General features: G+C 36.1%; 1 protein-coding gene across 2 annotated transcripts in view; it reads left to right on the top strand.

Annotated features, from left to right (window-relative positions):
• The window catches only part of MAP3K1 (mitogen-activated protein kinase kinase kinase 1), a 58,748-nt gene that overhangs the window by 25,228 nt on the left and 19,009 nt on the right, over positions 1 to 14,511 (top strand). For both annotated transcript variants that reach the window (XM_088054430.1, XM_014261182.2), the window contains exons 2-4: positions 9,814 to 9,964; positions 11,966 to 12,172; positions 13,950 to 14,150. In XM_088054430.1, coding sequence (XP_087910556.1) covers positions 9,821 to 9,964; positions 11,966 to 12,172; positions 13,950 to 14,150 — 552 coding nt within the window. In that variant the 5' untranslated portion in view covers positions 9,814 to 9,820. The remainder of the gene's footprint in view (positions 1 to 9,813; positions 9,965 to 11,965; positions 12,173 to 13,949; positions 14,151 to 14,511) is intronic.

The raw sequence follows: 14,511 nt of genomic DNA, 5'->3' as shown, positions 1-14,511 counted from the left end.
AACTGCACATACAGATGACATGATCATTACTCGTGTTACTTAATGTTTGTTACTTGTTTTAAAATGTTAATATTTATGTTCAATATCTTTTGTGGTCTCAAAGTCATGTATGAGGTTAGAGACAGATTTGTTCCAACTACCCTGTAAATATATATAACTAGAATGTTTGAATAATGCAGCAGTGGGAGATGAGTAAATATCTGTGTAAATTTGGGGTTATTCCACAGTGTGGTTTATACTTTCCAATAGGTTATATATTTTAATATTTTTGTACTGCCTTATGCATAGAGTAGCTTTCAGTGTGCAAAGTTGTGGTGTAATCAGTAAAGTGATGGTATTTTAGGAATTTTTGCTAAACAATCACTCCACACAATCCTGGAGGAAAGATAATAATTCTTAAAGCTGGCAAGCGTGGGAATACTAAAAAAGTGCTTGAATCAAAAATTGCCAAAATAAATGCAAGAAATTACAAGTAGCCAAAGCGTTTTCTTCTGGTGGACTGCTGAAAGGCAAAAGTGAAGGCACCACTTGCAGCTTCCCGCACAACATTTTGAATTCACATTAAGTGAATATTCTCTGATGTCTGATGACATTTTGCATGAAGTGCAGTTTAACTTCCCCCCTCCTGCCCCCCATCTCTACCTACTACTTTTTCTGTTATTAAGGAAGCCCTAGGTTTAGAGAACACAGGATGGTGGTCAGAATGAGATGCAAGAAGTTAATGTGTAGAGCTGTATGTTCTGAACACTGGTTTTTATAAACAGAGATGACAGTTTTTGGTGGCCCACAAAACCTTCAGCAGGTTGGGAACAGCAGTCAGTATGCTAACTGAAATCTGAATAATTAAGTCATCTTTATTCACCACTAGGATCTCTTTAAAACTTAGTGCTTCATGTCGAATGTTGCTATTCTTTCATGAATCTGGAATTAGAAGGACCACATATATGTTACTAGATAAAAATTAATTAGTTTCTCAAGTTTCATTGTTTTAAGAGTGTTTCAGAGATAGGAAAACTGATACCAGCTGACCTAACAGCTCTTATCCTTACATCATCCCTCAAGTACTGTATGAAGCTTCATACTGCTTCTAATTCCTCTTGCATGGTGTGTCTTGATGAAATCAGGCTATTCCTTTTCACATACTAGCATGCTTCGTGTGAGTGCAGTTTCTATCTATACAATTCAATTCTGACGCATCTTTGTAGTGTTATTTTTCTCTTTTTATGGAGGGGTGCTCATGTTTTATGATAATGTTATTCGCAGTTACTTGTGCACAGGATGTATTGTGCCTAGGAACCTGGGATTAAATGGTTAATCTGAAAACCTGAATGCAAAGGCTTTCTGATCAAATGTGGCTCACATGTAACAGTGTCTTTTGTCAAGTCACTGGTGACAAGCTGTAATTCTCATAAAGTAATGCTTCTCTTGTGTTATGCTTTCACACTGCTATGTGACTGAGTATGCAATTTTTAAGTCAGTTTTTAAACAAATACTGAAGATACCCATTTTCCTTTACCCAGATCCATATATCATATGGAAATGTGCTCACTGCATTTTTATGCTGACAGTGTGTAATTTCTAGTTAGTATCAAGAATTACATTTCATAAGGAGCATGCATTACTATAAATTAGAACTTAAATACATTGCTAGAGATATGAAGCAGCAAAGTTTTAAAATAAAATCTCAGGAATACACTGAAAATGATAAGAAAAAATGGTGCGTTTTTAAGGAGTATGCTTGCTGTCCTGTATTGGCTTTCTTGTTTTGTTATGGAGCCCTGGTTGATTATTATGGAAAAACATTTTCCTTGCCTGCTAACTGCACAGATTTCTTTTTTAAAATATTTTTTTAATTTGGATTTTTTTTTTTTTTTTTAATTCTTAAAAATTGTCTCACGAAACACTCTTTTTCTTATCTGGTAAGATTTCTGTACTTATTTTCTCTTTATTCTGTAGGCTTTAAAGAAGGCAAAATGGGAGTACTGAGGCTACTGAATATAATTTTTATATGCTCATGGAAGTTTTGAATGTCTTTTCTTGACATTTTTCTTGTTATGATAGCTTGTTGTCTTAAAAAAATATTTGTAATAGTAGCTGCCATCGTAGTTACTGTATGGTTGGCCTGTGGTTAGATTAGCTGTCAGATACCTCCAAAAGGTCTTGTTGTTCCAAAGGAGACAACCCTGTTCAGCACAGAGCACACTATACCTGCAAAGCCACTGCATATGTGAGCATTAAGGATCTACAGAACCTAAATCTGGATCTTCATGGTGAGAGCCAGTTCCCCTGTGGCTCTCTGCTGATAGAAGGTACAGCGCTCTTCAATATATATATCTACCATAAGTGCTTCAGGGTTGCTGGGGTTGTATATTTTTTACCCAGCAGTTACTCAGAATAGGCTTGCAAGGAATTTTTTATGTTATTCCTGCATTGTAGTAAAACTTTTTGTGACAGTCAGAAATCTCTATGGAAACATTTAGTCCACTTTGGCCTTTGATCAGAATTCAGTGTATGCATCAATCTTCAGAGTACAAGGTCTTTTCAAATGAGTCTCTGACTATCAGTGAGCAAGACATATCTCTCTTTAGCAAGTTCAGTGCCTGTTTAGTATGGCTTACTGTTTCTATATCATGATATTTTACTAATGATACAAATACTCAGTGTGATTTGGACTGATAAGTATGTAGACAAGAAATACAAAAAGAGGGGGGAAAATAAAGCTTTAACTTTAAAAAATGAGCACCAAATAACAAAACATAAGTTTTAAAAAAAAAGCAAATTGGGATGCTTAGAATACTAGGGGCTTGCTTCATGACGCCTAATTGCTACTTCAGTACAACTAATTGATAACAATATTAATTGCTTGTAATTGTCAGCAGTGTATGCTAAGAAACAAATATAACCCTGGTGAGAAATAATGATTATCATGAAGGCATGTCAGTCAGCTCATTCTTCAGAGTGGAGCAGGAGAAGTCCTGTTAAATTTCTTTCTGCATCTCTGGTCTCCTTCTGTGAGGTCAGACTAACCAGTCATTAAGACCTAAAATTTGTAGAGGATATGTTTATTTTCTAGAAATAACATATATATAAGCCTTCAGTTTCTCTCATTTGCTTTGTTTCACTCTTTATTTTTATGAACATATTTTGCATATGAACATATTCTGAAAGAACTTTCCAGCAGTAATCTCTGAACATTTGGTATCTGCTGAAAATTCTGCCATTTTGAACAGGGCCAAGACATTCTAAATTTTTTCTCATTTATAACTATACGGCAATCATTTAGTAGCTTGTAGCTTTTAAATTGTGTAGCTTATCTTGTCCAAGTTACTTGTTTGTATCCTATCATATTTCCACCATTCTTACTGAATGTGGAGTATGTAGTGTGCAGGTTTATCTGCTTAACCCTAGTACCTTAAGCTGATTCAAAGCATAATTTTTTTTGTATGAAATATCTGATGTTCTTTACTGGAGACAGGGACGTAAAATTTGCTGAGAAACTCTTAATCTTGTGCTTTATGTGTGGAGATATTTTACTCTTCTGTGACAGTCGCCTAATAAACAATATGAAATTTTATCTTTAAAAAATAGGACAGACACTTGAAACAGTAGGATATGTACCTGACACGTGGACATATAAAAATAATTTCCAGTGAGAACTTTTCTAAGGACTTGTATTTTGGGTTTTACTCTACCTTTAATTCAGATCTTTCTGTTAATGACTTCAGACTTCTGCATCAGCAAGGGCCATATCTGCTCTGACCTGATCTTTTCTATGTGTTGGCCAATCCCATTTCAACTAGTACTCCTAATTTGATCCAGGATAGCCTTGATGAATCTGAGGCAAAAATGAGTTTGGTGCCTAAGAGATCAAACTTCATTCTAGAAATGAAAAATTTGATTCTGTTAAAAAAGGAACATGATATGTGACAAGTGAGAATTTGTTCTTATACTTCTGTAAGAGCTGGATGACTCTGGTCTAAACTGGGGGAAGGAATTCCTAACATGTATGCTTGAGATCCTATAACCTGGTACAGATGAACTAATCATAAAGCTGTCAGTGAGCACTCCTTTTCAGTCTTTGTAATGACATTACAGCTGTTTTTGAAGTAAAGCCCAGTACTGTGTTGCACCACAATGGGGACAGGACTAACATGTTCTCTTCAGTTGGAGTAACATGAACTGGGCATCTGGGTTCTGCTGTCTGCTAGGATGTTGAAATTTGTCATATAGTAATAAATGTATGAACCTTTATAAACTCATTTTGGGTATATTAAGCAAAACTCATAATTGAAATAATTAAACAACACAATTATAATTACCCTTGGGTCTCTTGTATCAATATAAATTATCTACCTCCTGTAAGTTCTAAAAATTCTGCTCAATAATGGCATAAACTTTAAAGGTTTTAGAGATAAAGTACCAAATTCTCTCTCTAAAGCATTTAGTATGAAAGTGTAGAGTCTGAGAGATCATGTAATGTTACTACTGCTTTTCACATCTTGAAAACACCTGTGTGTAAACCCTGATCCATCTGGACTGCAAGTGGCTGATTAAATAATGATAGAAAGAGAGCATAAGAACGACTGCAACTGGCTGACTAAATAATGATAGAAAGAGAGCATAAGAACTTACTGTAATACTGCTGTGAGATGTCTGATAGCTTTTTTAAGAAATACACAGGAGAGAAGCCCATTTTATTAGCTTCATAGCAAGCATCTATTGCAAATAGAGGCTGTCATTTCTTGTTTCATAGGAGGATTTATTTTCTGTGGCTACTGAGTAATATATCTCAAAGGATTAGCTAGGTGGTTTCAGAGCAAGAAATAAAACAAGTGTTTTACATAGGTGAGTTTGACTTCATAGGAACTAGAAAATTTGTGCGGGAAATCTACCTCTGTATGTTTTGACATCTGTCTTTGGAGTTCTGAGCCTTCCTCACTGAGGCTCACAGGAAGGATGGTCCTTCCTGGCCAGGGCCTGTGAGGTTCCACTGAAGGGGATGGCTCAGTCTGTGCAGTTGGAGCTTTGATTGTAAATGTTGTCCTGTTAGCAGTGAAATATTCTTTGACAATTTCACCTTTTGACATACCAGCCTTCAAGGGAGTACTCTTAACAGAATAATACATCTAAATTTCACACTTCTATAACATTCAGCTAAAATCTCTGTAACTATTTTAGGAAGCCATGTACCTTTGTCTCTAGGAAGTAGCACATTCAATTCTGTTGTTAAGTGCCAGTTGCTGCCATTTATTTCCAGGTTGAGAAAGTTCCCTGTGAAAGTTTTCATAGTATGTGCCATACCTAATTTTTGCTTTGTTAGAATGGGTATATATGGTTAGATGATAGACGTAAGCAATGGTGAATCAGCAAGAGAAGGAACATCCATCTTGCTCTGTTTTTCATTACTGATCTTGATTTCATAAGAAGTAGTTAATGGCAAAAGAGAAACTGTGAGCACTACTGGAACTGTTAGTGGCAAGAAGTTACCTAACATACTAGTAGCTGACCTCCTCAACTATTAGTATGTTAGGTAGTTCTCTCAATTCAGGGAATAGCTAACTCTTTTGTCCCTGTTGCTCACATTGACCACTGCTTCTATGTGCCATGCCTCCTGGCCAGCTGGCCAATTAGCTTGGTGTTCTTGGGACCTGCTGACGCTTTGGTTGCATTTAGCTGGGTGACCATATTCTTAACTCTTGCTTAAGATCCTATAAGTGAGATCTTGATATCCCATCTAAGGTCACTTCCAGTTTTGATTGTTATAGTAGATGGCATTTGTATTGAACAGATTATAATATAATGTCTCTGTATTTGTTCTTTCTCATCCAGTGCTCTTGCATCAAACCTGTTGCTAACTTTGACATAGCTGCTTTGTGACCACTTTTGTTCATGATGCTTCTTGTGGTTCCCCATGGTTTGACCACTGCTCATATACAAGTTACTTTTGCTAAATTGCATCAGGTGAATGTTTAAAAGGAAAAAAACCAAAAACAAACAACTCACCAGCCAATAACTTTTTCCTCGCTATGACTGGGTACGTGTGGATATAGCAAATAGAACTTACCCTTCTTGCTGCATTGACTCCTATTTCAGAGCTTGCCTTTTTCCTTTCTTCCTGCTGCTAATAAAATGTGGTCCAGTCTGGCTGTTGGCTAAAGTCTTTTTTTACCCATATAAGATAGCAGAGAAGCCAAGACAATTAACTGTTGAGAAGTACAATGTAAGCAATGTCCAATTTGGAAATGAACCAGAGCTACAGTTGAGCTTTCATATAACATTATATACCTTTGTAAGAAAAATACTTGCAGAGAATTAGTATTCACTAAGCTATTAGAAGTAAAGTTTGCTTGTGTATTTCACCACAGTTCACTAAAATAGCACATGTACTGCATACTTTATTATAAAATACTGAATCATTGATCCACAGAAAATAAGCTGTTAGTAATCTAGCTACTCAATAGCTGCTCACAAGTCTTCAAAATTAAGACATAGAAATTAAGGACATTTTGCCTTCTCTGCTTCATAAGATGTTGCAGTAGATTTTTTCCATGCAGTGTGTTAATCTTAACAGATCGAGTTTTGTAGCTCATGAAGCAAATAATCCAGTGTGAATGATGGAATTATTAAAGTGCAGATCAGTGATCTTATGCATTAAACTCCAGTATTCATCACACTGTTGACCTTGCTCAGTACTCCAGAACTCAATTTAGAGCCATTTCTTTGGTACTTCTTGACAACACAAGAGCTGGTGTCAGTTGGTTTGGAAATACCAATACAAAGAATTCAGAAGATACTTGGAGTTGCCTTAAGGGGGAGGGAAGCAAAATTTAAAAGTTAAAATTTATCCCAAAAAAGTGTCTTCTATCCTTTTTTGTTTGACTCATGGGAAACTGAAATATTTAAGAGCAAAATCCTTGCTTCAGAGGAGTGGGCTGTTTAGAAATGTAAGGCTCCCCTGGTCGAAACATGTTCTCTGAGGTTTGTTTTTCGCTTACTCATTAGCTTTGCACTGTGATTCAAATAAAACACCACCTGAGAGTCACTTAAGTATGTGGCTATCACAAATACATGCTACTCTATGAAGATCAAAATACTCCATACACTGCAGGATGAATTCCTTGGTGGAATTTGCTCTGGATTTCTTGTTTTTATTTTGTGCTGAGATACAGTGGTCTACAGACACTAGACATTGCTGTGTAGATAAACTTCAGCTTGCCTGGAATAGATGAGGGAGAATTGTAGATGTAATAGATGTAAAAAGCAAAACAAAACAAACAAACAAACAAAAAACCCCAAACCCTGCACGTTCAGGGTCACAAGGTGAGAGCATCTTGCAGTTTTGTAGGAGCTTGGTGCAGTCACAGGAAAAGTATTTTTTCCACAGACCTAGCAGACATGAATATTCTAATGGATATTTTAGCCAAGGCTTGAGTTAAAATATGAAGTTGTTTTGATGATAGATAGATAGACAGACAGACATACAACTTAAATTCTGCATAAGAGAACTGATTTACTAAGCAAAAGCTTTCAGACACAGTTGGTCTTTCCCACCTGCGTGTAGAGAAAGCACAAGAGTTCTTTGTGCAGACAAGAGTAGATCGGTTTAGCTGTCACATGAGAGGAGGATAGCTGCTTCTGCTTTTTAGAGAACAAGTAGAGATTGTGAAGCCTCTACTGTTGTATTACATTGTTCATGAATTCAAGTCCAAGGGCCTCTAAAAGACTTTTTTTATATCAGTTGGGAAATTAATCATGGTTATATGAACAAATGAAATACTGTGTCGTTCTTTCCCTGTTGGCGTGGTGTTTTCTATCTAGTATATGAAGTATTCATGCAACTGAGATATTTCATGCACATATTTAGAGTTCATGCCATGAAATAACTACTGTAAAAAATAGAGTAATTATATTTTAACTTGCACCTATATTACTTCAGAGCTGTGCTGTTCTTATCAAATACTTTTTGTCTTTGAACAGATTTTTTTTGACTGAGGAAAAATTTTTTTTGACTGAGGAAAAAAAGAGTTGACTCTTCTTACACAGTGGTTTATTTAGCATTTGAAACTTACAGGCAAGTTTTTCATTTGGACTCTACCTACTGCTATATCTTTGTTTTTCATTAATTGTCACTACTTTTGTCTCTGTATCTAGCAGGCAATGTTATGGAATTCATTTGCATTACTTTTAGAATTAGGCAAGCATGAGTGCTAAACCTCTGAAAAAGCATTCATTCTTAGGTGGATTGTGTTTCTTCTTATAAACATTTTTAAGTCCTTAATAATTAGAATCACACAGTTCAGCATATCTAAAATTAGTTATTAACAGTAGAAGTTAGCTTTAAAGAAAATATATTTTCTTTTCATCTGCTTATTACGTTTCAGCACTTAACAGGAAGAATTATTTCCTGCCTCAAAATCCTTCGTTTCCTTTGTCTCTACAATGAAAGAAGAAGAAAAATAACTACTCTTCTTCTGACCTGCAAAAACTTTTCATTTTCTTTAAAGTACAAATTTGTGATAAATGACCTTAGTAATACAGTGCTGCTGAAGATAGGAATTGTAATTTTAACATCATTTTATTGCAATGCATATTTCAGGGAATATATTTTTAGGTCATCATACAGTACATAAATGCAGTTGTGACTGTATGGTTAAATGTTTTAAAAGCTGAGATTGCATGGAAGAAAGCAGTGGTTGTTGCTAAATTATTATATAGTCTTCCTCTTTAAGTTGTGATTTTATTTTTGGAATAAAATCTCATTCTGACAGTTGGCTTAATAAAGCTTGCTTATTTTTGAAGAGCTCTGGCTTCAAGAAGATGGGTGGGAATCATGTGCTGCTGGTTAAGAATGTGGTTTTCTTGGTGATTTAGCAGATAGCTCAACAGAATCAGGAAATCTTCCAGACTGTTCATATTTGTTTCTCGGTGTCTAACAGTGTTTTTTGCTTTTTTGTTCTTGCCAGCAATCACAAGGAACTACTTTGCTGTAGGTGAAAAAATATAAGCCCAGATGGATTAAGTTTTCATTTTACAGAAAAGAACTTGCTGTGAATTTTGCTCTTATTATAGCTGACTTTAAGAGCTCTTGAGTTATTAATCACTTGGAAAGAGCTCAGAAGGCTACTAGCCTCAATTTTGTGACTTGTGTCTAGTTTAAATATACTTTAGGCCAGGTTGGTTGGGGTCTAGTGGGAGGTGTTCCTGCCCACAGTGACAGAGTCAGAACTAGATGATCTTTAAGGGTTCTTCCAACCCAGGCCATTTTATTATTCTCTGATACTTACTGTGTATTAGTTTACAAGTTCTTTCTTTGAGCAGAGTTAATATATGAAGAGGCACTTGGTACATAGTTTAATGCTTGTGCATCTTATGATTATGGGAAATTTTCATCTTTAATTTATATTAATTTTGTCAGTTATTTGAAAATGGAGATTGCAAGCTTTGAATTGCCAAGGAATGCATGAACCATTGCAACACTTGTGAAACCTTTGAAGAATGGCATGACATTACTTAGAGGGTAATTTTTGTATTGGCTTTATATTTGCCAAGATATTAGTTTTTACGGGGTGTTCAGTTCTACAAGCAGTGGACACATTTTAAAGAACTATCCCTCTAAACAGGTATTCTGCTTCAAATGGCAGAATAACATATTAGTTATAACTCTTGAAAGGCTTCTTGCAGTCTGGTGGAAATAATGTCTTAGCAGCTGCATTGTAAGGAGAGAGAGAATAGGGTGGCACAAAGTTTAAGAATCCTGTGGCATTATACTTTAACTGAAATTAATTGTGTTTATGACTTTTTTCTTTGCTGTAGTCGTGACATGGAGAATAAAGAAACCCTTAGGGGGTTGCAGAAGATGGATGACCGCCCAGAAGAGCGCATGATCAGGGAGAAACTCAAGGCAACGTGTATGCCAGCTTGGAAGCATGAATGGCTGGAAAGAAGAAGCAGGAGAGGCCCTGTGGTAAGTGGCACTGGATGGAAGGACAGTATCTGTAACAGCTATCACAAATAAAAATCACTTAAATGTCTTTCTGTTAGAAACCTTTCTGTCTTAACAATTTCTCTACTCTTAATTATGGTGCTCCTGTCCGTTACCTGTCCATTTCCTACGCGGTGTTTGTAACAGGACAGCGTGGCTGACTTTCTGAAATGTCCCGCGACTGTTGCTGTTTATTTTTAAGCAGAGGCGTTATCGCGGTGCTGCTCTGTGAGCCGCACGCACGGCTGCGGCACTGCTGCCCTCCAGCGGCAGCAACCCAGGGAGCCGCTGCTCACCAGGGAAAACCGGCTAAAGCCAGGCGCAGACCCAAACTCGGATGTTCCTTCAGGCAGCTCTCAGCTCTGCTCAAGTGTGCATGACAGCCTTCTGTTAGCCTTTTGGGTAGTGCTTTGGCATAAATGTCTTGGAAGAGCTTTTAAGAAAATGTAGGTAGATCAAGCCTGAAATATTTTAAGAGTAGTTCCAGTTCTATTCAGCATAATGCTAGTTAATTAATAGCTATTACCTATGAATGTAGTTGCATTGGTTGATGTGACTCCCATGTAATGGGACTCCACTAATGTAAAGTTAAGATCATCTGTTGCAGTAGGCAAGTGTTTGGAGACAGCTTTTCTGGAACAGAAATAAGAAGCTTCTGTTGGGAGAAATAACACTGAAAATACCTACAAGAGCACCAAACCCCAGTACCTCAAAGGGTCAAATAACACAATTTTGACTTAAAAAATTTAAATGCTTTTGGGTTACTGAATAGCTTGAAAGTATTTACTCAGCCCACTTCCCTTGAGGTATCTGAGTGTGTTAATACAACATTTGACACTCCAGATTCTCAATTACTATAATTTGACATTTTTGATGTTTTCAAGCACAAGTAGTTTGTCCATAAGTACATGAATTTGCATTTTGATCTTCTAGACAAGGAGAAGCATTACTGTAATTGGTAGGAGGGGAAGAAGGGTTTTCACTGCCCTTTATATTTCTCTTTTATCCTGTTCACTTTTGTAACTGGGCACTGAGTCTAGATATCCCTTCCTACGCTGAGAAGGGAAAGGTCCTTTAAGTTTTTGTCTTAAAGAGACTGCTGGAACTTTCTAGGAGAGATCTGCTCTGTATATTTGAGGTGTTGCTTGGAGCTTCCTTCCAATGTTAAGTCAGGCCTCTGAAACATTGAGAAATGTGGAACTAAAACTGCATCTTCCCAATGTGACTCTTTTTAATTTGATTCCCAGAGATGTTACTCTTCCTGTGCATTATGTAGGTCTGGCTGGCAGAAAGCTGAAAGCTGTCTTGAAATATTCCAGTTGTCAGTGCCAATTTAAAATTAAGTGTTCATGCAACAAAGCACTGTTGTGTATGTACTCCCTTTGCTTGAGCACCCCTTCTACCCACATTGTGCATGCACAGTCGTTACCTCAGACACCAGACGTGGTGTAGCTATTTTACTTGTATGGCAGACAAAAAAAGTGAGTGGTTTTTACAAAGAACAGCACACTTACTTTCGCTGGATTACCTCCAAGTTTGAAGTCTTTATTTTGCAACAGTGTTGTGCTGAAGAAATAGCCCTGGTATTTTTCAGCTGGTACCATGTAGAATGGATGGATACAGTATTATAGCTTTTAATAAGAACAGTACCTGTAGAGAAGAAAGTTATTTTGGCTTCTACTGTCCAGGTGGGGAAACTGCTATTTTTTGTGGTATATATGTAGAATTATACTTTGAGAATCAAATCATTTGCTGCCACAACTAACATAGGCTGCACAAATGGACTGGAAGAAAGATTCTTGCTTTTGTATTGCATATAGATCAGTAAGCTAATCCCTCTTAGGTCTTAGTAGTCTGGCCTAAGGAATACTTGGATATCTGTATAATAGCTTAATTACAACAAAAGAATAATTGATTAATTTGCTTTGCTTCAATGTAAAATTACCAATTAATAATTTTAACATGTGGTTTAATTCCTGCAAGGTGGTGAAACCTATCCCTGGAAAAGTAGATGGATCAGAAATGAACAAACTCTCTCTAGATCCTCAAGCTGAAGGACAAAACACTGCTTCTTCACCTACACAGAAAGGAAGACGTAGTCCTTCTCCTAGCAGTTCCTCTTCATCATCTGCTAGGACAGTTAAATCTGAGTCACCAGGTGTTAGAAGAAAAAGGGTATCTCCAGTGCCTGTAAGTTTCAAGCTGTGATGTTATATTCAATATGGGTATATTCTACAGTGTTTTGCTTATAGCGCAATTGGTCCTCCCTCTGTAGAGCAAGATGCTGATACAAAGAAGTTATTACAGGTTATCACTTGAGTGACATACATACCTCATGTAGTATTATCATGTGTGTTTTCTCTTTCCTTCAGTCCTGCTTTCATCTGTTATTGCTAGGAAGTAAATGAAGAACTGTAGATACTCAGTCATGAATATATGTATGTTCTCTTAGCTTGATTAGTGTGAAGGAAGTGCTGGGAGTTTTTTTGTTGATGGGCTTTTTGTTTTGTCTTCTTTTTATTTGTTTTTTGTTGGGTTTTTTGTTTGCTTTGTTGTTGTTTTTGTTTATTTATAACTGTTTCTTCTGCCTGTCAGTTCTCGGGGCAGGTATGTTCCATTAAGGATAGGACTCTAGAAGGGATTAAAATTTCTGTAGAAAAGTCTTACTGGTATGCTGTTGTGATCCTTTATTTCAGAGCTTATCTTTATGTACACATTAGGGAAGACTTGTGTATGTACATTATTAGAAGTCTAAAATCACTATCACTGCATTCTAGGGAACCCCTAGAATAGAATGTTTTGTGCAACAGTAACTGGTTTCATTAAAGAAGATCAACAGTATATTTTGAGCAATAATATCTAACATGGTAGTTTGTTGTAAAAATGTTCATCAACAGATAAATTCACAGTGCAATTCACAGTACAATTAGAAGATACATAAGATCTAATTGATTTTATTTTCCTGTTGTTCTAAACAAGTTTTTCCAGCATCAGTTAAAATATGTTTTATTTCTGAATTCCATTCTTCTGAACTAGAGACAAGTATCACAAGTCACAGCACAGCAGCACTGGCCCTTTCCTCTTGACAAGAGAAATTTAAATTAAAAAAACAAATTGAAATTGAAATTAAAAAACCAAAAACAACCGTTTTTACTTGGTTGGGGTTTTTTGTTTTATATTAACTTTCCACATTAAAAACAGTAAAAATTGAATTTATATTTTACCTATATGATGGACAGTGAATTCATTATTAACTTTCATCCTAACATGAAGTTCAATGTATGCAAATAAAATCAGAAGATCTGAAATGGGATCGAACCATTAATGCATCTCATAATGTTAGAAATGTGAAGAATTTAAATGAGACAATCTTCATAAAAGGTTTGCGCCATTGATTTTTGATTATGGGGAAACAATATTAAAAAACCCCAAAAGCATCCTCATCTTAAAGTTGTTTTCATGGCTGAAAAGGGAGAAAGCTGTATCTTTCCTTTTTCTTTGGAATTTTCTTAAACTTTTGATCTTTGTTGGACTTGTATTCTATTTTGTAAACTGTAGTCATAGCATTTTTTCATTTATTAAGTATACTAGCATTAGAGCCTTATAGAATAATATGTTTTATTGATTAATAAGTCTCTGTTTATCTTTGGATTTAATTATATTTGATAACTCAGTAGTAATATGGTAATGCAACAATGATGAAATGAAAATAAGAAGCAATTTGAAAGACTCCTTTTTGTGTCCCAATGTCAGACAAGTTTCAGCTACAGAATTTCGATTTTCTTCTGCCCTTGAGTTTTGGGCATGGGAGAAATGTAATCCTTTTAAATCATATAGCCTAAGAGATTGTAGTAGTTCCATTAGTAGTAGATTTTGGGGACTCGTACTCTATAAATAAATAAATAAACCGTACCTATTTAAACATTTTTCTGTCCTTTGAATGCTCATGACGGAGGCACTTCTGTAGTTTCAGAGTGGACGGATAACACCACCTCGACGAGCCCCGTCTCCAGATGGCTTCTCTCCATACAGCCCTGAGGAGACAAATCGCCGTGTCAACAAAGTGATGAGAGCCAGGCTGTACTTGCTCCAGCAGATAGGACCCAACTCTTTCTTAATTGGAGGTGACAGCCCTGATAATAAATACAGAGTATTTATTGGGCCTCAGGTAGGGAACATTTTTGTCTTGTCTATAGCTTTTATCAGTTCATAGTTAATCTTGGAAAATTGTTCAAAGCCAGACTAGTTCAATTGATGATCACGGTTCTATAAAGTAATGTTTAAAAGTGTAATCTGTACTCATGTAATACCAAAATCAGTTTGTAATTTGTAAATGAGGTTTGTCTGCAGATTCTTTCTTAAAAGAAAAAAAGACTTATTCCTAGAAGTGTCTCTGAATTACATGTCTTACATATTCGCTAAAATTCGGCCCCTTAATTCCTCTAGTCACAGGATGTATATAAATGACAAACACATGACAGAATTCCCTTAAATAGTGTGATAATTTCATTAATACCATAATGAGATCC

The sequence above is a fragment of the Pseudopodoces humilis genome, chromosome 4, assembly GCF_049639895.1.
Source record: "Pseudopodoces humilis isolate 2021_Gansu_Grassland_sample_001 chromosome 4, ASM4963989v1, whole genome shotgun sequence".
Taxonomy (NCBI): domain Eukaryota; kingdom Metazoa; phylum Chordata; class Aves; order Passeriformes; family Paridae; genus Pseudopodoces; species Pseudopodoces humilis.
Note: the sequence above shows the minus strand (reverse complement) of the source record. Positions and strands in the feature narration are given on the sequence as shown.